Genomic DNA, 26409 nt, shown 5'->3' with positions numbered 1-26409 from the left:
AGTAAGCAAATTAAGTCTGAATATAGTCTGTAACCATTCCAGCAGAAAAAAATCTTAACCCTCTGAGTGCCTAAAGTCAATTTTTGCCGCCTTTATAAAATATACCCCTGTCATTTTTTTTTCATAATTTTGCCAAAATTTTGATAAGAAACTCTAATCAATGACATGTGATGTCCATTCGGTCCAAAATTACAGAAAAATTCATGAAAATTGGTAAAATGTTGCACTGAAGTTTTGGTGGGAAAAATTACAGCACTCAAGGGTTAATATAATATACTGATTATGTCTTGTTGCTGTACGCAGATAATCCCTTTCACACACCCCTTGTTTTCCTTGAGAGTTTTCTTAGAGTTTTGAAATTTCTCTGGATGTTCAGACTTCTGGTTATGCGATAGGGAGAGTATCGTCTCAACTTGAGTGGAGAGCTACTGATCAGTGAGTGAAACCTTTAAGAAGACACCGTTGTTACATGCTGGTTCACCAGGAAATCTTCTGTTTCAACTGGGTGTCGTGCAGGGAACCTTTGACCCCGCCGAGTTTCTTTACACATCAGACATGCATTGGGTCACCAGTATAGTTGGCTATGTTAATTGAGTGCGTAGCGCAGACATACTTTGTGCTAAAGTTAGTTCGTCAGTGTGCATCCAACCCCAGTGATTGCCACTCACTTTGCCCTCTAACTTACTATGAGAGTTAAGTTACTCTCTGTTTTGCCTGGACTGGCAAATTAGCCGATCCCGCCGTCTCATCGTCGGGTACGCACAACAGAAGTCAACTTCTGAATCCACCAGGCTGCTGCAGGCCATCCCCTTTTAATTCTTTTTTATACACAGAGCAGGAAGCAACACAGATTTCAGGGCAAATATTTGGCCCAATTTTTTAACATCAGGTCTGGTGAAAAGGGAGGCTGGGAGAAAATTTTCTCTAATGATTGCTAATATCTCTGCTACCCTGCGTCCGGTTTTTGCATTAGGGTTGAATTTCAGACTATTATCGCTGTAAATTAGGCAAGACCTTCTAGTCAAACTGATTCTTAATTTTGCTTAACAGAGGCACTTTTGTTCCTCCAGAATACTGCCTAAGCTCATTTCAGATGTTAATATTTGCGCTCCTCTGACCCATTGTTTCTGCTTACGGACCACCAGAGAAAATCTGTGGTACATTCGGCTCGGCTGTAATAGAAATTTTCCAGCGTTCTAATGATTGGTAATGGTGCTTTATATTCCCTACTATTTAGTAAAACCCTCGCCTTCATCAAAGCGGCCACTGTGATCTGAAAAATAACTGTTAGGATTGTGTATTTGCAATCAACCGGAGAAAAAAACTTTGGGCTCATAAAGGCTGACTCTGTAGCTGGTGATCACTTTACCAATAAATGTGTTCTGGCTTTATACAGGTTTTACTCTGCTTAAATAGGAGTTCTGAAATTCAAGCTGCACCGGGCATTGTGTCTGTCAGTCGGTGTATTGCAGTCAATTTCATTGTGTGATTGCTGCTTGACCTGCTGATATGCGTTGCTGGTGTCAAAATGCTTTCAATTTTACCTCCCTGGGTGGTCAAAATTAATTTTTTTTGCCATCAGCCAGGAGGATTTGATAGCACCATGAGTTCAGGTTCGCTTTGGCCTTACCATGTCTGCACAGGTGCATAAGAAATGGACAATGCACAGTAGCCATGGGCGTGTTGAGAAATTTCTATCATTTGTCTGAAAAATGACCCAAAAAAAGCAAGTTAATGGCTGTCTCATTTTGTTGAAATTTATACTTTCATCGCGGTCCGAAAAGTGTAAATTTTTCTCCGTCGCCAGCAAAGGATATGGGTAGCCTCTCTTCCATATGATAAATAATTGAAGAGTTAAGCCAGACATTAAGATATGCTGCACACCACATTGGTACTTAAGTTCAATTACTGGCAAGTCTGCCTGTCTTCCTCCATCAACTTTCCGTGTATTTCAGTCATGTTGAGTCATTTATGAATATGACCTTTCATTAAGGCATATATGTCCTTGCATGTGTTATCCTTTCAATCTCGGCAGCTCACTCTCTTGACTGAAGGGGAAAAAAATGGCTTCCATTTAGTATTACTCTCAGCCCTCTTCACAGGAAAAAAAATTGTATGTGGACGTGTCCACAAACAAAACAAAAATGGGTGGCAAATGTTTTTTATTTACAGCTTGTCTATCGGTTTGGTCTTGTGTCTTGGTCGGGTTTGATTCCCAACATTGCCGGAACAGAAATCCATTCTGTCGTCTCTCTCTCTCTCGGGAAATCCTTGGGACTGGGTTATTACTACCTGGAGATTCGCCGACAAACTTCTGAAGTTTTTGAATTGAAAATGAGGTGTCTGATGGTGGGTGATAGCTTCTCGCCTTTTTTTTGTGAAAGGAGGAAAAAAAAAATCTGTTGTTTCGGATGAGGGAACACGGACAGTAGGAATTTAAAGATGAGACACGACTTGTATAGGTCTGAAACTAAATTTCACATCTGAGGTCATTCTTGTTGTTCTGAAGACGGAGCAAAGTTTTACAGCACTTGGCCATATTGATATGAATTAGTGACCCTTGACCCTCTTCATTCTTCAAATCTGAAATCATGCCCCGATGTGTTAATCAAGATTTAAAGCATTTCTGTCATACAATTAAAAGAAGGCAGAGATCAAGAAAGGGGGACCTATAGAAAGTCAGCTTTTAGGACAAAGCTCATGCATACTCATAATTCAAGTGGGAACTGAACTGTTTTGAAACTTTATGACAACAAATAAAATGGCAGCTCTAAATAACCGTGGTTGGCAGTTAAGTTTCTATTTTCATCGCTGAAGTGTTCCAATGTTATTTTTGACCGAGTAAACCTTTTGGTTACAGGCACAACTGTCTTCTTTTCATGAGAATTGTATAGAGAGATAACAGACAAGATGGTGAAGTTGTGCACTTTTTCCCCCTGCATTCAGTTGTGCCGCCATCATCTTCTTGTTCTTTTATACTTCATCGGTTTTATGACGCCGAGGTAAAAAAAAGACAATCGGTTTCTTTTACCTGTATGACAAATCAGTTTCAAACAAGTAAAAACATTTTTTTCCTATATAAAGGGAAATGAAAGTCTCTTATCGGGGAAGAAAACCTATTTTGGGGAAGTGATTGTGTCGGGCACAAGATCATTCAAATTATTGCAGTCCCCGAGGCTGCCACCTAAATATGAATGGGATCCAAATAAACATTGTAAGCAATTACCAGTTATGAGGGAAATTTTGTCCACTTGAAATGAGAAGCCGGAACACCTGAAGCATTTTCGTCCCTTATATTATGTGCTTTGCATGCAACAAAAGATTGCCTTTCAGTGAAAATTACATCTTGGATGTCAGTGAGTTTCCTGTTTCAATATTTGCAAGAGTGAAATGAAGGAAGGCAACACTCGAGAAGGCAGCTCGTTAATCCCCTGTATATTTGTGGAATTTTGGCCCGCAACTATGAAATTATTATTCCCATCATATATGCCTGTCGGGCAGATTGCTTTTTCAAACAAATCACCAGATGTTTATTTGCTCTGGCCACTCTCCTGAGCTGGAAAATTATTTCTAATTTATACAAAACTCATGTTGTTTTTCCCCTGGGAATGCAATGATCTTGGCAAATATGAAAAAAAATGAGGCTTTGACCGTACAAAAAAATGTCTTCTGAATGCCATCACTGCTCTGCATCAGAATCCTGGTATTTGAAAACATCGAGAAATTCACAGAAATTCCGCCATTTTTCGTTGGCACCACTTGATGGTTAAACAGGCACATAACAGAGCACCACTGAAGTTGGAATGAAAACAAATGACGTAGAATTTGATATAATTTCCCTCCTGACCGCCCCAGAGACAAATAAGAGTGGTTTGTTTTTTGAATTCACTGTCTAAGTGAAAACCCACTCCAACCAACCGTAGGCAGTTCTGTTAGCCATGACAAGACCAGTTGAGTTTTTGGGAAATAACTTTCAGGTGTGCTCATTTCTGCTTTCACTGTACAGCCCAACAACAAACAAAGTTTGGTAGTCACTGCCAAATGGCCTTGTTGACATAACCTTAGAAATATTATTCTTATGATATATGGCATAATTAACTTGTTTGACCTTTCCGGTTTGCAAACAGAGTAAAATAAAATAATAAAAAACGACCTGACAAAAAGGGTTCCGCCTTATGTCAGTAAACCTACTTCTTGCAAGATTTTGGCCGCGATAACACTGGTTCTTAAAATATTCATGTAGTCACTGGTCTAATGCCTGGTCATAAATGCCAGAAGTTTCATCAAGTTTTTCTCTCTTATGTCAATAATTCGTGATGCAGGCTTTTTCAAGTGAAAGCTTTGTTGACATCCAAGCTGTTCTTCGCAGGGAAAGTTTTTTACCAGGCTGTCTAAAAAGTCATTTTCAAGTGCTCTCGTCTCTGTTTAGAACTGGAAATCCAGACAGATGTCAATGAAAAGAGTAGAAATGGGACAGTTTGAGAAAGAGAGAGAGAAAACACCCAAATTCACATCAAAGAAGCAGAGTCTCAAAATAGAGATAAAAGTCTACAGAAGTTACAGTTTGGGTCCCAACTGAACGCGTGGATTTATTTTCCATTTTGGCCATGCTTTTTCTCTTTCACTAGGCACGTCTCAATTTGTAGTTTAGACTCACTTTCTTAGGAGGTGGTGTGCATAAGTTGTCAATGCTGGCCGAGGCCATGTATCATAAAACATAATCGCTATATTGTATCGACCCATTTCTGTCAGTCACATAAGTGGCTGTACATTACACTTTCCAGACAGGTCTGTGCCTTTTTCGGCTTTCTGTGTGCTTGAGATGGTGGCCTTCAGAGTTTAATCAGTGAAGTCGTATTTCAACCAGAAGGGTTATTATATGATTTATGCCGTATTTTGCTCCGCCAGCTCATATGTGTATGGTTTTGTCCGCAGTGGAATGTGACTGTTTGCAATGAAAGTGAGTGAAAAATGGCCGCCGAGGCATCTCCCCCCAAAACACATTTGACACCATTGTGAATCCGCCATAGCTACTGAAGTGGCCTGGAAAACAAACAGCTTTCGTTTCCCCGAAGATTTTCTGTCGCTTTTTGAAAGTTTCGTGTAACTTGAAGAATATTTGATACCCGTCAAAAGAGTCGAGCTTGACAGAACTGAAACAGATGAAAAGAATGCAGCGTTGTCGTCATAAGAAAGGTAAACCCAGTGGGATTGATGAGGCCTACCCACAAACAATGGAACTAATTTAAGTTTCTACTGGGTACATAATTTCTGAAAGTGATTGTTTTTCTTTGAGATCATACATCTTCCTTGGCGGTGCCTCGTTGTGTTTGTGCAGCCTTGTGAAATTGCATATTACTCATGCTAACTAGCATTAACTGGTGCATGCCAACACCTGTATGCATCAGGCATTGTGTACCCAATCAACAAACCTTGTAAATTTTTTTTTAATATCTTGAGAGCGGACAGCCATCCCCCTATTTACCACACCAATTGTCAACAATTATATTCATATGCAGAACATTTTAATGGACTTGAAAGTCTGGAATGTCCGAGGGGGTCTTTCATAAATGGGGCGGTTTTGTGGTGTGTCAGTTTCTTCGCATAAATCTCACGTACTCATTCATAAATCTTAGGGACTTTTTATTTTCTGGCAAGGCCGTGCATTGAAATGCGCTATTATCTTATTTTTCAATGTGGCATGCTCCGGCATTCAGGGAGAGATTAGTTGTATGTAATTTTGCCGCTGGCCATTTATAAGCTCAGGGAAAGGAGGATGAAACAGAGAACTTGTCAAGAGAGATCCACAAAGGCAACTGACTGGCCAACCAGAAACTTGTAATTTCCAGCCCCGGCAAGTCACTTCGGACAGGTCTTCGAGGATCCTCGAAACATATTTAGTAAATATTTTTGTGACTTTGTCGGTTGATCTGTCGTAGGACTGGAACAGAAAACTTCCACGTGTTTGACCTTGTCGTCAAGGCTGCAGGGATAAATTTAATAGAGGTGGCTGTAAATCAGCCCACAACTTTAAAAAGCAAATCCCCCTCTTCCAAGGAGACAGGGAGAGGGTACTTTATGAATTTTTATAATGCCTACGACCTTGGAGAGATGTTATGACTTTTTATGGTTGCGACAACACCTGGATGAGAAAGTACCGCATAATGAAGTGTGGAGAAGGGGGCAAAAGAAAACAAGTTGAGACACGGCAAAAGACGCGGTGTTGATCTCCGAACAAGGCATACATGTAATTTTATGAACACTGCAATCAGTGTGTATGCAAATCCCAGTTGTGTATATTGGCTTCTTTTCAAAAGACTCCTCCGCTGGAACAAAAGGCTCCGCGGAAAGAAAAGGGGAAAAAAATTCTGAAAAGATGTATTAAAGTGCATTTAGGTTTTTTTTTTTTTCAAGTGAACTGTTCATCTGGGCATTGCCCCATTAGATGGACACTGCCCTGACAGTCGCATGGTTGCATTGTAAACAGCACTCCTTATGATGATTGGCAACTGGCAGTGGAGAAATTTCACTTTTGAGCCATGCTTTCGAATTCAACTTCCCCGACAGCTGTAACACAGATAGCTTGCAACTTACTCCTAAAATAGTTGCTACACAATTATGAGGCAGTGTGATTCCACTTGGGTCACCGGCAAGGGATTAGCTTCTGGGTGCACATCTGTAAAGTTTTCAAATATTGATTTATCACCCAACTTTTCATTTTCACTCTTTTCAAAAGCACTGATGCGTTTGGATGTCACTTGCCAAAAACCTGACTAGACTTTGACATGATGTCAGTGTGTGTGTGAACTGTAGAGGTGGTTTTTTTGAGGTTTTTTTGTTTGAATGTTTCTAGCACTGCTATGTGAGTGATATGTTGAGTCACAGGATACAAAGGAAAAAATATGTCAGCCATTTGTCTTGAAGTCAAAGGAGATTGTAGCCAATGCCCCAGCCAACTCGCTGGTAATGCCAAATCTGAAGTGAACCGAATAAATTGTATGTCTGTGTATACTTTGGTGTTCAAGCAATCTCAAACTCTGTAACTTAGATTGAATAATAATGAAAGTGTTCATCGGCTGTGAGTATAAATATTCCAAGCAGTTTTGACGTTTGTCTCCATGCTAAGGCATTAATTAAAATACCAAGTGAATAAAAGTATGTCTTTGAAGCTTTAAAAATATGCACAAATGTTTATGAAGTCTCGAAATGTGAGAAATTTGTATTTGTAAAAGGGAGACAATTTAGAAAGGGGTCTTAGAAGAATTCAGATGGAATTAAAATGGCTACTCAGCAGCGGGTGCTAACATTAGGAGAACATCACTTGTGTATACAGTCAAGGGGTCAGGTTCGTCTTTGTTTGATCTTTTAAAACTTAAATCATAAAATGTCAAAGAGAGTTTTGTGAGAAATGCCGGCTAAATGTGCCTGTGCTCTTGACTAAGTGAGACACTGGCGGGAATTGAAGGCATTAATTACATTTTCAGTTGTTACGTGTATGGTGCAGAGGGCTTGAAAAGTTGGCAGGAACTCGCTGTTGCCTGACCACAGCTGCTTGGAGGTATATTTTTCGCCAGTGTGAGATGTATTTTTTTTTTGTGGTTGGGTTGAGTGTCAGCTGAACGGTGAAATTCAGTTGAACACAGACCAGATTGTTGGCATATATAAACTGGCATGAGGTTGGTGCCCATGGGCGGCTAATTAAAATTAAAAAGCTATGAATGAAAAGTCCACTATAATCAATGGTAAAGCTATTGCTAGCCATTGAGTGTCACTGTGAAGGAAGAAAACATGCACTGTCTCTCTGATCAGGCTTTTAATTTATCATATATTCAGAAGGTTGCTTGTCCCCGCTGGGAGCTTATGGCTTGAGCGCCCAGCACATACTCATACAGATATTTCATATAGTTCCCTTCCTGTCAAACATTTTAATTGAAAGTTGCCACAGGCATTTGGAAAATCCGTAGCCAACAATGAGTGTAATGAATCCCATGGAGTTTGGATCGCACCTGGAGACATGTTTGGCAAAGATTCCTTTTTTTTCTCAAAGGTGTTAATCACACAAACCTGACCGGCACAGATTAGTCTAAAAAGAAAAGAGATTGAAAAATCAGTGATGTGCATTCGCTCGGAAGGTGTCCATCCCCAATAAGCGTAATTTTTTTTTGAAATCCTTGTCCTGAGTCGTATTAGGTTGATCATGGAGGGCCTGTTAATATTGGAGACTTACTCATATTTCATGAAGGTAGCATAGTAATTTTTACAAGTCGGCTCAAGTGTATACCCAGTGGAACAGGTAAATAACTGCCCAACGGGTAGGACTGATGGAACGATGCAAAATACATGCTTGTCGAACAAGTATTAAGTTACAGCTGACTGAAGATATGCAGCTCTATGATAAAATGTCATTCTGCTCAACATCTCCCATACCTGTACACTGTCTAAGACAGAGTGCTACAGAAAGCCTTTCTCAGAGTGACCTCCAGAGGGCATACATCCCACACAGCCGACTTCAGCGTCAGCCTGCTCACTGAGCTGTCAGAGATCAGATTTAATATCAGACCCAGATGAGCAATAATCTTCGCTATTATGTTGCAAATTAATCCTTTAAGGTGACATAGGTCGACAAGGGTTATGACAGAAAAATAACTATAAAATTCATAGGTTAATTTCCCCCTGATATGTTTCTAATACAACCAGGCCAGCCTGGGAGCCAGCAAATTTCGGTAAAGTTTATTATCAGGCAATGGAATTTCTGTTTAGAATTTCAAATGACCCAGTCTATTACTTTTTAAATCAAACGTCATGTCATATTCCAAATTACTTCATTTTCAGCTGGATTGGTGTATAATTGAGGCTCGGGGTCACGAACTGTGCCATGACATAAAAATATTTACAAGACAGTGAGTTATAGTAATAAACTTACAGCTGCATCTTCAGTGAAAATTATGCCTTGGAGATATGCTGAACGTTCCGTTGTTAATATTATGAGCCATCAGTGCATGTAATGTCAAACTTTCAGTGAAATTCGTTTTATGTAGCTGACTATCAAGGGAGTGATAAAGTATTAAAAAATCAAAACACCCTGTTCTTATCATCATAGGGATCTTATCTCATTTAAAGGATGTTTCTTTTCTTTGTTCAGTAGTTTATGAATTATTCTCTTCGTAATTTTTTTTTTTTTTGGCTAGGAAAGTAGGATTTGTTATGTTTGGGATTAAAAATGTCAAGTTCAGAATGACTGATGTTGTCAGATATTTGTATTTCAATCTTGACATGGCTCGTGTGTTTTATGTGAACGGTGAAATCGAAAGGTCTACTACATAAAAGTGGTTGGTGAAATTAGCGTATTGATCTGTGATTATTGATAGACATGTATGGGTGGCCATTACAATATTATTGAGTAATTAAGATTCAACGCGTCTTCCCGGCACCGGACAGGTGGGACCTCTCCGACTGCCAATATTCATGGCTTTTGTCATGTTCATCCCAGTCGTCATGCCAACAAAGTTGTACTGATGAAGGAAGGTGTAATTTAGAGAGTGGGGAGGGAAAAAAAAAAGACTTATCAGCATCAATCTTCTAGTTTGACAGCACAATCTGTAGAATCTAAAATAATGTGGAGAGGACTGGCTGGAAAGGTGAGATTTGTTCAGTCGATAGTCTGTTTCAAGTGGGAAAGAAGTTTAAGGAAATAACTCATATAAAACCAGTCATGGGGATGGTCAGCAGTGTACAAAGGCGAATTTATCACTTTGTTGTTCGGAAGATTTAAAGGCAGGGATGATTTGATTAATGGCACGGTGGCCGAAATGACATCCATGGCCCCCGACTGTAAGCCCCTCGTCACAAACTTCAAAGATGCGCTCTAGTTTTTAATATTAATTACACCACTTGACTGTCAATTCAGGTAACAGACAAGCCTAAGGTAGACGGAGATTTTCTACGAAATGGCAGTGAAATGGCTTTTACTGCGGGATCAATAACAACAATTATAAGACCAAAACGAAGGCCATCTTTTTCAATAGATGCAATGGAGAAAATTACAGCACATGTTAAAGCGGGCTAATTTGACCTCATTTAGCAGATCTGTTATTAAGTGAGATTGAGGGAACATTAAGATTTGTCCCCAAAAGACTGCCTTATCTGATGGCAGTTGTCATTATTTTACCAATGCATAACTGGAAATCCTGGCATGCTAAGCTCAGTTTTCATCCAATTTAACTTCATTAGGCAGCAGATTTAATATTCTACTCACACAAAATGTAATAATATAGCCATCAAGCAAATTCTTGCCGAATTTCATCAGTTTGGAGGAAGGGTTTTTCTGCAGGCTTGGCCTCTTCAGATTTTTCACCGCTGCGGTTTCACTGCGGAGTTGTCAAGATGCAACTGCCTCCAGTCCACCTTTTACACTAATTTCTGTAAAACACAAACTGTGAGAGTGAGGAGGGGGGGGGGAGAAAATAAGTCCCACGTTGAAGCTTGGTCATGCCCATTGATTATATTGACAACTGAATTGTAAGAATTGAAAGGAACCCACAAGGGGAAGCAAAATAAAATGTTCATTTGACCTTTATGTAATGTATTTCTTATTTACAGCAACACTGTCAAATGAAATGAGCCTTTGTGTTCCTATGTGAATAAAAAAAAATTCTGTACCAGTGCTGAAAAGCTGCCATTATTTTAGCTTGTTTCAACAGCCCTGCGACATTGGAAGAGATTCAGACACATTCTAGACATTTATGTACAAAAGGGGGTCTCTGCGGAGAAGTCAGTGAGGCCGAGAATTCGATGGTTCCTTTGTCACTTTTACAATGTGTGAATTTTAAATTTTGGCCCATGGAATCTAAATTGATTGAAAATTCATCCATATTCAACATCTGAAAAAGTTGTGTCGCCAGTTCTTTCAGCTCGACATTCTCAATATGGTAATATTACCCGGTGCTTTGATTTTGAGGGGAAAAGGAACTTAAATAAATTTTGTTTGTTCAGAAAAGGCATTTGTGTAAGGTCTGAGCACTGGTTGCTCTGCATAAGAATTGTGAATAATTCAGATGTCCCTTTAATGGTTACAAAAGAATGCATTTGCACAGGAAAGTCCAGCAGTAATTTTTCAAACAACGTTAGAAATGTCTTGATATATACTCTGCAGTGAAAGTATTTGCGTTATAGGTGAAAGAGGTTTGCAATGTTACTTTGGGAACTTTTAAGGTAGTATGCGCCTCGACAGTGAAAGACTGAAACTCTCGCTCAAACTTTCTCAAATTAAAGTTTCGACCATTCTCTTACAAAATCAACAATAAAAAAATCAAGGATCACCATACAAAATTTGGCACAGAGAAACAAATTTCCTAACATTTACTGATATTTGAAATGGAAAATGGCTGCCATCCCTTGTTTTAACTCCATGGGTAAAAATAAAATTTTCAATTTTTGGAAAACTAAGACTGTCAAAGTTTTTATTCCAAGAGCATTGAAATGTGTGTTCCTTGATTCATACTGCTTTATGATCAAGAAGCTCATCATCTTCTTAATTCAACAATTATATATTTAGTGAGACTTGAAATGTTGAGTAATTTTTTAAAGATTTTATCAGCTTAATTTTTACCAGACTCGATTCCCTTTACGCTTACTCTAGAAAAGATGTGTTCATTTGACTGAATCTTTTCCCTGCTTTTTTTTAACAAACTTGTCACTTTTATTTGCTTCAGGTTCTAGAAACGACGAACACAATGATAACCTACAGAGTGAAGAAGAAAGTGACGAAGAGACCGGCGGTGATGTCCATGTATGCGGCAGATGTCGCAGGGAGTTCATCGTCATCTCTGATTTCCTCCAACACAAAAAGACATGCTCCAAGAAGCGTATTGTACTGATCTTCGATGAAGACGAACACGTCAGCGAAAACGATGACGGCCCAAATAAACTTAACGGTCATATCAAACGGATCAAGACTGACAACGATGTAAAAACTAATCAAGACGACGGAAGGATCAATTCTTCTGAAATTAGCAAATCTGATAAGAATGAAGATGTTCAAGAATCGACCAATAAGGATGAAGCTATGGACTGTACAAGCCCAGAATCCATGAGAGATAATCACGAAAATACAAATGATAGCACAACAAGTCTACCTCTTACTAGTAGCTGCGTCTCATTGGAGAATCTTGAGAACACGCATGTTGCAGTGGCCCAGTTTCCAACGATGCTACCACTGCCATTGCCAGCATCAAGTGCACAGCATTCCCAGAATGTTGCCTCCCTCCAAGAGCAGTTGTATGCCTTGCAGCAGCAGCAGTACCAGCAGCTCCACCTTATCCAACATATGCAGCACCAGTTGCTGAGCCTCACGACGGTGGCACCGATGGCGCATCCACCCTCAGTTATGACAACAACAACAGCACCGCCGCCACCACCACCACCATCATTACCTCCAACACCTCATTCAGCTCTGTCGCCCCCTACCAGCGTTAGTACTCCATCTACTCCACACAGCTCCGAAAATAATCCTCCGACATTTTCCTCGCTTCCGGCTCCACCTGCTCCGCCACCTCCTCCTCCTCCGCCACCACCATTGACTCATCAGCAGGTGCCATTACCAGCTGTTACTTCCACTCACAGCACCATGCAGCAGCCGAACCAACCGAAGCAGCAGCCGCAGCCGCAGCCACATCAGCAGCAGCCACCACAACCACAGCCTGTCAAGACCAGCCAACATCAGGTATTACAAGGTCCACCACAGCTACCACCATCCTGTCTGAGCCACACGGCGCCAAGTTCAACCATCCTACCGCCCACCAGTGCATTCCCATTCAATCAGCATCCTACACCATTTGAAATCCTGCAGCAGACAGCGATGTCGTCGCCCAATCCACTGCTACCACCAACCATCCAGCAGATGAACGTCAACATGGTACCAATGCACCGTAAGGGCAAGCCACCAAACGTTGCTGTGTATGACCCTAAAATCCGTGATGATGATCCATTCTTCAAGCACAAGTGTCGGTTCTGCCACAAGGTGTTCGGAAGCGACAGCGCTCTCCAGATCCACGTCAGATCCCATACAGGGGAACGGCCGTTTAAATGCAACATCTGTGGCAACCGCTTCTCCACCAAGGGCAACTTGAAGGTTCACTTCCAGCGCCATCAGACAAAGTACCCTCACATACAGATGGATGGCCGACCACATCCTCAGACACCACCAGACATGAGCAGCAGGAAGGCTTTCACCTTCCCAGGGTATCACCTACCAATCCCTACCATACCGAGCGATATTGCTAAACTGCCCGTGTCTCTACCAGAGCATGGTACCTCACCAAGTCTGCCGGTGACCTCTCCATCCTTGCCCAGCAACGCTACCAATCCATCGATGCCATCGCCATCCACTGGAGAGTCAGCCTCACTCTCGAACAACACCGCTGAGAACAAAGAATCCATCCCCGGCGAGGAAGATGACTACTCTGAAAACACAGAGACAGGCAATGGCGAGACAATGAAGACAGAGATGACCTCCAGTGAAGATGAGTTCAGCGTCGGAGATAAAGGAGAGACCGAGATGAACGACACAAATCAAATGACTACCTCAGCTGAAGCACCCAAAAGTCCAGCAGATGAAACCACCAAGCCTTTCTGGACAAGTTCACCTTCACGGCCCCTAAGTGATGCAGGATCGGTTACAACCGTAGTGTCAGCGATGTCCATCCCTCAAATGTCTGTACCAAACATTCCAAAATCAGATCCAGCCATAACTAGTCAATCTTTACTTCCGAAGACAACCATTACCTCACCATTCTCGTCCATCTTGGATAATAACGTCAAGACTTCGGAGACTTCCAAACTGCAGCAGCTAGTGGAGAATATAGAGCAGAAGTTGACAGACCCGAACCAGTGTGTTATATGCCACCGCATCCTCAGCTGTAAGAGCGCCCTCCAGATGCACTATCGCACACACACAGGCGAGCGTCCCTACAAGTGCAAACTGTGCACCCGCGCTTTCACCACTAAGGGAAACTTGAAGACCCACTATGGAGTGCACCGAGCCAAGCCACCAATGAGAGTCTTCCACAAATGCCCGGTCTGCCACAAGCAGTTCACCAACGCCCTGGTCTTGCAGCAGCACATCCGGATGCACACTGGGGACATGCCGCACCACATTCCCCCTGAAGTTTACACGACTCCCGAGATGCACCAGATGCACGATTTCGACCAGATGATGGAAGAGAGTATGGAAGCTGCTGAGAGTGAAGAGCACGCCAGAGCAGGCATTGAGGAGAGAGTCGAGAGAGCCATGAGCGCTGATGGCTTGGCTGAAGAATCTGAATCCATCAACAATGAAATGGCCAGCAAAGGAAGCCCAATATCATTGAGAGATGAAGGTGCGCAAGCTGAAGAGTCCACTTCAGTTGCCTCTCCCACTGCTGCCAGCACTGCTTCCCTGAGTACTCATCACAATTCCGTCGCATCCCCTGTCGCGACCGGTGCAGCATCACTGAATGCGCTTGAAAACCAGGTACGCAGCATTGCCAGTGTGATTACCCGACCACCAGTAGGCGGCGTAAAGAGCGTCGACTCCATAGCCAATGCATTGCATCACAATGCCACATCAGTGGTTTCCAGTAACAAGTCGAGAAGCATGGCAAGTCCACACACCAGTTACAGCGTAGACTCCCCAACCACCACAAACTCTCCAACCAGCAGTTTCAACATGGAGCCAGCTACCTCAGAGTCGGGTTCTCTCAGCCCAGGATTGAAGAATGATGAGCTAAGTGATACACCACTGCAGATTGACGAGTCTTATGCTAACGAAAATGGTGCCCTTGATCTGAGTTCCAAACCAACCGAGAGTAGTAATCCAAGTCCCATGTCATCGTCTTCACACCCTCTCAATACTTCTGCACCAGCCTCACCCCATGGTATCCCACTGTCTCCATCGGATGGAATGGTTAGACTGCCAACCTACACTAGGCGTGGTGCATCCAACACAACGTGCAACGTATGTGGCAAAGTCTTTGCCTGTGCGAGTGCCCTTGAGATCCACTACAGAAGCCATACCAAGGAAAGGCCTTTCTTGTGCGACATCTGTGACAAGGGCTTCTCAACCAGGGGCAACCTGAAGCAGCACATGCTCACCCACAAAATCCGTGACTTGCCGTCACAGATATTCGACACCAATATTGCGGCTAGTGCGATCTACAATATCAGCAATGGAAATGGGAGGGTACCAATGCCTCCACAAAACAACCGGGCCATTGAGAATATCCAACCAAAACCAAGGCACCAGTGCGCCTCTTGTGGTAAGCAGTTCCAGTCTGACAGCGCCCTACAGATCCACACCCGCACCCATACTGGTGAGAAGCCCTACCAGTGCAACGTGTGCAGCCGTTCATTCACCACCAAGGGTAACCTCAAGGTGCACATGGGCACCCACATGTGGAACGGAGGGGCCACACGCCGTGGTCGCCGAATGACCATCGAGCCACCTATGATTCTGAGTCCGAAGGAAGGAGAAATCTTCAGGAGCGACTTCCTCGGCCGTCGACCCATGGATGGCACTTTCTTCCAGTATCCCACCCTGACCAATGGCATTCCGATGAAACCCAACGAGATCTCGGTGATACAGAATCACAGTCCGATGCTGGCCCATGCACACATTCCAGAAACCAGTATGGCAGAGTTCATCAAGAAAGAAAATCTGATGTACGAGATGAAGAACGAGGGCGCCGCAATCAAAGTCTCCGAAAATGCTCGTCAGTAGAAGTGAAGTATTGTCAACATGAGGCCTTGATACCTTTGGGACTCTCAACAATACAAACAAATGAATTTTAAGTTCTGCTTTGAACTGTTGACAACTTAAAAAAGAGACATTTTAGTGAAGAGTTACTGTTGAGGTACACTTTGAGCATAGCTGAAATATATCAATAATAGATGACGACAATTTCATTGGGCAAAAGATTTCCTCTCTACTATATACCTCAATATTTACTTTTTTCATTCTCCTCTTTCGAAACATGTCCTCTGAAAAGCAAAAATGAATTTCACGATTACATGAAGATGAAATTAAAGTGATTTGACGGGAGAAAATTTCAATTTTATTGTAGATGCATATGATTACTATGTAGATAGAATGCAAACTACTTACAGAATATTGTCCGGTAGTAAGTGGACTATACAGTATTTGTAAAAAAATATGAAATGTTTTGTTCCTTTAAAAATACAATGCAGAGTTTATTTGAGCCTTGCTTCCAAGTGTTATACCTCAGTGTAAGTCTGGTGGCACCTTGAGAAATATTTTGTAACATGTTGAGAAGTTTGGAAAGTGGGCAGTCGTTCTTTGTAATAATTGGTGCTTTTGACTGTGGTTGTTCACACGTGATGTAGCCGTACTGCTGAGGTGAGAGTCTTTTATGGAGTTTTTTCCGCTTGAAGATGAGAAGATGTTGAGAATTTTTTGGATGTAAAAGTACATTTTGTAATTGTGAACCGTCACAGTAGATCTAGTTTTTGTGGTCGTTTTATGAAAAAAAAAACCCTGGCAAAATATCAAGAGGGTGTCAGTTGTTCAAGATGAATTGAAACGTATTTATATATAAGATATGTGCTTAATACTAGAAATAATGACAAAATTGTGTGTCAGTACCTACAAGAAATTCCCATTTCCAACTGGATCGATTTTAAAGAATAAAAAATGTAAATCAACTTTTAACTGGACAAAACTTTGGCATGGCATGGCTGGTAGTTAATTGTCTTTATGTCCAGTACGTTTTTGTATAAAATGGTCTAACAGTTTGATAAGTTTTTTCGTGGATGTTTTAGGTCGCTAATGAGTATATTGTTTGTGCCAAACTGAAATCGTTGGCCCGCTGTACTTAGAAGACAGCCTACTTATGTACATATGCTTTGATTTAAACAGTTACCATTATAATTTTTTTTTGCTTTGTTTATCCTTGTATTTTTCTGTATTTGCCAGAAGTAGGTATTTTTTTAACATTGTTTTCAGGGTTCTGTTGCCTGAGTTTAACACTAAAAATTGCATGCAAAAGATCAGTTGACCCATGGAGCTAAAATACTAGCTCTGTGATTGACTAATAGGACGGAGTCCTTCTTAACAAGTTCATTTATCTAAGTTGAGCTGTATGGCCTAGGCTAAAGTTACAGGCAGTTGAAGAAACAAAGATGAATAATTTCAATACTTATTACAGGTCTTTTCCTGACTCAAGCATTCAACAATATCCACAAAGTGATAAGAAGAGATGCCTTAATTCAGAAACATATTTTGATGATTTAATAATACTGTACTGTATTTGAGACTTTGCTTAATTTCGTATTAATTTTTTTTTCCCCAGATGATATTTTAAGATTTATTTGATATCTACTTATAGTGTATGATTAACAGGTCTCTTCTTTGAACTTTTGATGGATATTGAGTAAAGGAGAAAAAAAAACTGCCATCGCTTTTCGACAAAGAAAATGAAATTATGCCCAGTGCAAACACCTAAGCATAATGTTAGCTCACAGTGACGTGAAGGAGTTAATGCTCCGGAGCTTCATTGTGTTAACTTCCTATGTGTTGTATGTTTTTACCGTAATTGAAATGGCCAGGTGGAGATTGTACAATTTTTTTTGTTTTGCCAATATGTATATTTTTTCATCATTTAATTGCTTCTCTGCAGATTGAGTTTTACCTAGATCTTCCAAAGGGGATGTTCAAAGGGGGAAGAAAAAAGGGGAATTACATCACATCTCTCTCTGACTTATAAAAATTGACGATGTTTCCACAGAGTGTAAATTGGTGGTAGTAGCTTTGTGGGACATATTTTATAATTACAACAGGATTTCTAGGAAATTCAATAGGCAGAACAATTCACCTCAGGGATTATACATGGGTGCCATTTCACGTGCAGCCAAATGTGTTTGAGTAGTTTTGTCTTCCGTTTCTGTTAGATAAAAAAAAGAAAGACTTTTGCGTGATTTCATTTTAATAGCAAAAAGGCCATTTTGCATCGCATGTTTCTGTAATTTGGAAAATAACCTGCATTAGGCATGGACATGGCATCTTTCCATCTCTCACAAACAAATTGAGCAGAAAGAAATATTTTTCCCCCCTCCGAAAACGGTTGCTTTAGAAAGCAGGAAAAAGTAGCTTGCCCCAGCAAGTGATCCACAACGGAAGCTGTTAAATGGCAATTTTCACCTTGAATGCACACTGTACTTATTAATAAAGAATTTGTGTTGATGCGTGTGGATGCCATCTCTATTCTGTCAGTCGAGCACTTCCTAGTTACCTCAGGAGTGTACAATAGCAATAGGCAGAATGGATGTTCTTACAATAATACAGATCAATGTTGTGCCCGAGAACCAGTGGGGTTTTTTATTTTATTTTTTAAAAAGCCAGGTGTTAAGCTCTGTAACTTCCAGTAGATGAATCACAAACTGCTGTCAATTACTTCAACTGTTTTCATTCTCCATGGATGATCTTGAAGGTTAATGACATTAACACCGGTCTCTGTCTGCTACCCGTTTGCAATGCATGCGAATCAAACCATACTTACAAGTTACCACATTTCGCATCATCGAGGGGAAACTCTCTCTGATCATGTACTTAACCTTGTGTGAGAGACTACTTAAAACTTGGCGACATCAAGGCCATGACCTTAAAGGACACCGATACAGAATCTGTATTCCAGAATTATATATATATACTACTTAAAAATATCCTGTTTCTATAACTTGCTTTCAAGTGAGATAGCTACGCATGTCTTTCTTGTGCATGCTTTATTCAATGGACTTTGTTATTTGTAAGAAAATAACACAATCAGTGGCTTCATGTTTGAATTAACTGCATTATCACAACAGTTACTGTATAACTGAGCATGTTATGTTCCTTTGACAAAGCCATACCAACGGGCAACAGATGCATGTCAACACTTATATGATGATTCATACATTTTATTATGAAAGAGAAACCATTTTGGCTAGGTTGTACAAACTTAAACTTGAAAAAAAATATTACTTTATTTAATATGCAATTTTTTTATTACAGTTTTTTATTTATGAGCCGATTGCAAGACCAAATTTTCCCATTATTTTTTTCCTTGTGTATTTTTTGGAGTGTGTAGACTATTCCAAGTGGGGGTAGCGACTGGTGCGGCCGAGTAATTGTAACACATACTTTTTAAATTAACCCTTTCACCACCATGGTTTGGCCCACTCTCATTGTCTTAGATGGCAAAGTTGGGACCGCTGTACAGGGAAATGGGGGGTGGAAGCGTTAATGTATCCACAAATGATGACAACACTGCACCTTAAAAGATCATAGCTTAATCATTTGGTTTATAAGGGTTCACCGATTATGTACGTAGGTTTTTTGTCCCATCTGATTTTACAGAGAAGTTTGTGTTTTTTCTTTTGTAACATTGTCAGCAAGTTTGCTTTATTTCTGTAATTTTTTGAGAAACCTTGCACTCTATTGATTCTTAATGACGATGGCAAGTGCCAACGAAAGTACTCTGACTGCATGTATTGTTATTTTCTTCCGATCTAACTGTGACTGGAGATGCTGGGCTCAAGCAGCCAAACTGAATTACGATACGTACTTATTTTACATTAAAGCGTACAAATACAAATCTATGTGATAAGATCAATTGTCTCATACGTTGGCATCTCTACTTACCAAAAAGATGTTTCAAGAATAGTCGATGATCTCATCGACCATCACACCAATTTGAGCCCAGCATCTGTCTTTGTTAGCTGTGCATACTTACATGTTTTTTTTGTATAGAGAGGTTGAAAAAAACCAAACTTAGTTACTTCAGTGTTGGCTAGGTCTCTATGTTGGCAGAACTGCTTGTAATGACACTGTGTACAAAATCCTGCACTTGACCAGATTTTTAATTCAAAAATGGCAAGAATGTTTCCCCTTCGCTTATAATCACCACACTGAAAGCTTACTGTCTCACCATGTTCATTTTGGTAGTTAGTGATTCGATCTTATCAGTATTATTTATTCCTTGTACCATGTACATGTTAGAAAACACACATACACACTTTACATACTCACTTGATTACATCAAAATTACAGAGCAGTGACCAAATTTTAACGATGAGAAGCCAGAAAAACTTATGTTCTTGAGAAGGAGAGTGTCACATACAGTGATTCTGAAGCATATAATGAAATCCTACAAATTGGTGCATCAGAGATCGTTTCAAAACCCACTTTTACCCTCCATGTCATAGTGGGCTTGTCCCACAAGGTTTCTTTTAAATTTTTATCATCATTTAAAAATAAAAATTACAAAGAGTGACAGCAAATTGGTTTGTTGGAGCTGAAGCATTTCAAGAGAACAGCAATCATGACAAAAAAAAAGGCGGTGAGATAATACAGTACCTAGGCATTTATCATCAGCTGTCAAAAAAGCACTCATACAGTTTTACAGGATTTGACATTTTTAGTTTTTTTTAGGTCAGCCTATCGATGCATTAATTTGAGGTTTTGGATTCACAAGAAAGAAATGAAATCTGGTAAAAGGAACTTCTACCACACAGAGTATTTTGGTACAACCAAAAGTGTCAAAATTACAAAAATCTGTAATTTTTCTGTTTTATATAAAACAAAGTGTTGGAGTGTAAACTTGCACTTTTCGTCTGTACACAAGAAATGCTCTATGTAAGAATCGCATGCCTTGGATATCTTGTTCTTAACAAAAAAACCTTGGTCTTCAAGTGTGTAAATACTCAATCCTGTATCAAATATTTCCTAGTGTGCATAGACAGGTCCGGACTTCATGAAAGAGAACTATTTTTATACTTAGGGTTACTTGAAATCGGGGCCTGACCTGTGCCACTCCCAGCTGGTTGTACTTAAAAAAAAAACTCTTAGATCGTATAGCTGTCACTAATTGGCAGGGTGGACAATGCTGTAGCCTAGGTCTATATTTTGTCATACAGAAGTTTAACAAGTAAAAATAAAAATGCTTTCCGAAGAAAATAAATCACAATGTGGCTTTTTGTGTTGTTTTACCCTCTCCCTGTTATGTAATTGTGGTACTTTTTATTAACCCTTTGAGCGCCAAAGTCTATTTTTGTCCCCACTATAAAATATACCCCGGTCAATTTTTCTCAGATTTTTGCCAAAATTTTGAGAAAAAACTGTAGCCAATGAAATGTGATGTTCATTTGGTCCAAAATTATCAAAATAAATCACAGAAAATTCATAAAAATTGGTAAAATATTGCACTAAAATTTTGGCAAGAAAAAATTATAGCGCTCAAAGGGTTAAGGACTTGATGGAAATACAATGATCGTTGGCCAGTTCACTGACATCTTCTTGCAACCCTTGCAAGTTGCTGTCAGGTGAAGGTATTACAAAAACTCACTGAATTCACAGGCTATGGGTTTTAGCTCATATGACACACCAGGAGGGGGAGGGCATTGTATTTTTCAAGTTCTGCTGGAATGGCTTCAAATCCATGATAACCTGAATGGTGTAAGTGCTAGGCACTGCTACGAAGAATATTTGTCTAAAGTATGTAATTTGTCAATATTTTCAACATCTCACCTTCATAAAACCAAATCTTTCATGTGGTACTTGTGTGCCAAGGTTCAGTAGATCTCAAAGCTATGGTATCTCTCACTGAACTCTACCAGTGAAAGAGACTTTTGCTCAAAATTTCTTCAATGAAATTATCAATCATTCTCACCAAATCAACAAAAATCAGGGGTCACAATGCAAAGTTTGGTACTAGAGAAACCACCTTTACTGATATTTGGAATTATGGCCACCACCCCTATATTAAGTCCGTAGGGAAAACTTAAATTCTGATTTTTGAAAAACTAACTTAAAGATCGACAATTTTTCATATTCCAAAAGCTTGAAAATAACGCCTCACAAGTGGTAGATCAGAAACAAATTGTAAAAATTTGAAAGCCTGAATATCTGTCCCTGAGGTGCATATTCTACCTTAATTACCAAGTGGACCATGTCTAGTTTACCCAGTTTTCTGTTAAGGTAGAACGCGCCTCAGGGACAGATATTCAGACTCAAATTTCTACAATTCTTTTATGATCTACCTCTTGTGGGGGTTCATTCTCAAGCTCTTGCAGAAAGAAAAATTTTCAATACCTTAGTTTTTCGAAAATTGAAAATTTGATTTTCGGCCATAGAGTTAACACAGGGATGTCAGCCATTTTGAATTTCAAATCTGGCAAAATGTTTGGTACTTTCTTTTGCTAGTTCCAAATTTTGCATGATGGCCTCCAATTTTTATTGTTGATTTGATAAGAGAATGGTTGAAAGTTTCATGGAGGAAAGTTTTAGCAAAAAGTCTTTCACTTTCAAGGTGCATACTACCTTTAAGTGGATATCCTGCTAAAACTTCTGATTAGATCTTGTCATGAAATTTTGAAACCATTATTTTTGTGGTTAATCAAAATTCTTCAGAGCAGACTTGGCCACCACTCTCCACTATTCTCCTTGATTGTAATAGATTAACCCTCCTACCACAATAGTTTAGCTCGATTTGATTGTTATCAACAATGATTGTGGACCTGTTCACAGGGCATCGGGGGTGAACAGGTTGATATATATCAACAATACACTTACATATCAAGACAAGCTGCAGAAGGGGAACTCTGTGATCTCAATATATCCATCATAAATATGGGTTCAGAGCTTCTTATGTAATTACATTTGAAAAGTAGGTCTCTACCTGACTGTACAACTACAAGTTGGGTGGAGGGGTAATTAAACCAATGTCCATGACAGCTGAAACATCTCCAACCAAAAACCCATGCTTCTGTATAGGCTTGTGAGCAGTCAACATTTTTTTCCACGCCATGTCAATATCTGCACCCACAGGCTTCAAAAATATGACAAATACCCAAGCGTGGGGGAAAATAGAGGCTACATGTAGATAATTTAGGACTTTTTATCAGTCAAAATTCTAGACATGGGGCGATCAACTTGTCCCAGGATGTGATTTGTGATCACTTTCCCCCTGTAGCCCAGTACTCCAACCCTGATGGAAAACATTGATAGGTTGCAAGCATTTCAACATATTTTAAAAACACATCAGGCGCTGTCTCTTGCATCCAAATTATAGTATAGCTACTGTGACTATAAATTGTGTACACCTACGGAAACATAACAAACCACAGAGGGTTGGTAACTGATGATAGACAAACAAACACACTGAAATACCTTCTTTCACTATCAATCACTCCACTAGCAATTCCCATGAACACTGGTTTTAACCCTTTCACCACCATGGTTTGGCCCAAATCCATCGTTTTCTATGGTAAAGTTGGACCTGTATACAGGGAACTAGGGTTGAAAGGGTTAAAAACGTAGATGTAAGTCATGCTAAAAACTGCAATAATCCATTTTTACAAGAAACAAGGGCAGATTCCAGTTCTGCACCAGCAAGTAGATTAAAACCCTTTGAGCGCCCAAGTCCATTGTTGTCACCTTTCTAAAATTTACCCCGGTCAGTTTTATCCGAATTTTTGAGAAAAATTTTGCTGCAAAACTTTAGCCAATGAAATGTGATGTCAAATTTGGTCCAAAATTATCAAAAAGGTTACAGAAAAATTTATAAAAATTGGTAAAAATGTTGCACCAAAGTTTTTGGTTGGAAAATTTACAGCTCTCAAAGGGTTAAAAATAATAAACTTGAACCCAAGGACAGTACATATACTTTATTGGTGTAGTCTGAGAACATCTCTTGGAACCAATTCTGGCATGGTCACTTATGACATTACAGATTGCTGGAGATAAAAGAACAATCTAGACACAGTTGTATGCATCAACTGTTCAGTACAGCACACATCAGGAGAACGTGACAATTTCTTATATCGGACTCAAACAGCCTTTTGTCCAAAGCTTCATATTTAAGAGAGCACAATAAACTCTAAATACCACAATAAACAATCTTGATTTATGTGTCGCTGATCAATATGCGTCAACCAGCAGAAAGCATTCCGTTCCAATTTTGAACACAAAATGTCTTTGTCCAAAGCCATTCTTCTGAAACTATTTCTGCTTTGTTCGTGTGGGTTTTTTTTATGAGGTCAATATTCAAAAGCCAACAAAAATGTGCAGAAGTTTGCCACACACTCACCTGTGAACAATAGCCTAAGTAAATATCTCTCATTTTCAGCGCCTGAAAGTGTACATCCAGGGGTGTGAACTTTGAATATATTTCTGAAACTACCTTCTTGATTGTTCATATTTGAGACCTTTGATCTTAAGAGGGTGGGAAAATGTCGCAATAGAATTTAGAAAGCCACGTTAGTCAAGATGAGCTCACAGTCGGAGAGTTAAATGAGGTCAAGGCTAGCAGTAACTTTTGTGTTAATAACTGTGATTAGGAGTTGTGGTAGTAACATTTTTTGTTTGAAAATATTCACTCAAACCATAGACAGTAGATCTACTGTATATGCTCAAACATAGCCTCCAACCAGTATATTTTCATTGTAAATTGCCCCATTTCAGTCTCCTTTTAGGTCAGAGTAGACTAGCCTGAAACATATTGGCAAATGATAAACTCTGGAACCTTACAGCTATTGTAGTATACCTGATTACCTGAGAACAAGGTATATATGACAATATCCCTATTGCCATGTATAGACCCTTGAGAAAAATTTGAGGGTCTATGTATTGTGTGCATGTATTAATTCCTATTTCAAATATGCTGGACACACATGGGGGTGTTAAATGGGTTAAGCTTTTTTAAAGTAACAAAAAAATGGGCAGCTTGTATCAATACTTTTTGAAACTTTTTATATCTGTATAGAATGTCAAACTACTTTTACCATTAGACAGCCAGTTTGAAGGGCGCCCTCAACATGCTCAACTTGAAAAGCTGGATGTGGACAAGATGCACAGATGCTGCTGTCATCACAGACACCCAACAACAGTGTTTACAGTTTGATTTCCTTGTGTTAATTGGAGTCTAGCCAACATAATTTTGTCTCCGATATGTTTTTAATTTCTGAAGAAATTGCAAGACCATCAGAGAAGAGAAAAACTTTGGTAAACCTGACGATCACTACCAAATCTCTGTATACCCCTGGAATTATTTATTGAATGACCTCATGGCCATTATTTGAATACGTCGTAGATGCAGTGGACGAGCAGACATACAGTAAATGTAAAATGTTTCTGACATAATTTGTGGAAATACACACAACAGTGCTCATGGCCAGTTTTCTAGGAGAAATTCAGAGTATATTTATACAGGAATAACATCAGTTTCTTTTACAGAGAACCGTCTAAAATCAAAATTCTGCTCATATTCCACATGTCACATCAAAGGTACCGATAAATTGCATGTAAAATGAAATTCAAAAATTAAATCCACGTACCTGATTTCTTTTAAACACTGCATTATTTTTTAATTACTATACATTTTCACCAAGCATTTGAATTACATCTAAGATAAGTTTTTATGAAATCCTTCTAAATATTCTTAAGATGTCCATCCCTAAACCCATACAGACATATCATTAAAAAGACAAAGGCTTGGTAATGTGGCTTCCCTTTCAATTGCAAACAAGCCTGCAGGGCTGTAGGACATCATCTATCACATATGTTGTAAGCACATTTTATCACTTCTCAATCGTAACTTTTATCTACAGTTATTTGGTCAAAAATAAAAGGGTTTGCATTTCATCTGGGAATTTGTCGGTCTAGACTAGCCATATCAGTCTTTTTGTCCTAGATGTAATTGTAATTATATAAAATGACAATGGCTCCTGTTACCCAAGGCAGATGTTGATATCTGGATGATCACATGCATGACCTCCAAAATTTACTTACTGTTATGATCCTCCTATGTGTCAGAATTACCACTACTTGCAAATATTTGTTGTTTTTGCATCATTAGTTGGATATTGTGAACTAAAAAGAGAAGAAAAAATCAAATTTAAAAAAAAATTCACTACATCACTGTAGAAAACCAACTTTACCTTTGCTGGCCTTACATATACTTCTGAAAACTCCTCTGCAGATTTAAAGTTTCGTTGCACTGATGACTCACAAAATGAACACAATCCTTAATTACATACAGTTTGGTTTAATTTTCAGTTGCAAATAGGTGCTTTGCTTTTCGAAATATCACCATTGCATTATTTTAGAATTAAAGTAGAATGCGCCTCGGGGACAGATATTCTGACTCTCAAACTTTTACAATATCATTTTGGCCTACCACTTGTGGGGGCTCATTTTGAAGCTTATGGAGAAAATAAAGTTTTATCAGCTTAGTTTTGTGAAAATTGGGATTTCATTTTCCCCCATACAGATAACATAGGGATGGCAGCCATTTTGAATTTCACATATCGGTATGAAAAAAGGCTGGGTAATTTGTTTGTCTGGTACCAAAATTTGCACAGTGACTCCTGATTTTATTCTTAATT

The 26409-nt window shown here is 39.6% G+C and overlaps 1 protein-coding gene and 1 long non-coding RNA gene across 19 annotated transcripts in view; one reads left to right on the top strand and one right to left on the bottom strand.

The window, feature by feature from the left end:
• Positions 1 to 20987, top strand: part of LOC139147743 (sal-like protein 3) — a 121097-nt gene extending 100110 nt beyond the window's left edge. For all 18 annotated transcript variants that reach the window (XM_070718920.1, XM_070718925.1, XM_070718922.1 and 15 more), the window contains one exon: positions 11712 to 20987. In XM_070718920.1, the coding sequence (XP_070575021.1) occupies positions 11712 to 15754 (4043 nt within the window). In that variant the 3' untranslated portion in view covers positions 15755 to 20987. The remainder of the gene's footprint in view (positions 1 to 11711) is intronic.
• LOC139147750 (uncharacterized) overlaps positions 1 to 26409 on the bottom strand; it is a 78412-nt gene that overhangs the window by 44302 nt on the left and 7701 nt on the right. The window contains exon 2 of the long non-coding RNA XR_011555793.1: positions 25814 to 25894. This is a non-coding gene — a long non-coding RNA (uncharacterized lncRNA). The remainder of the gene's footprint in view (positions 1 to 25813; positions 25895 to 26409) is intronic.

Source organism: Ptychodera flava, chromosome 13, assembly GCF_041260155.1.
Source record: "Ptychodera flava strain L36383 chromosome 13, AS_Pfla_20210202, whole genome shotgun sequence".
Lineage (NCBI taxonomy): Eukaryota > Metazoa > Hemichordata > Enteropneusta > Ptychoderidae > Ptychodera > Ptychodera flava.
Note: the sequence above shows the minus strand (reverse complement) of the source record. Positions and strands in the feature narration are given on the sequence as shown.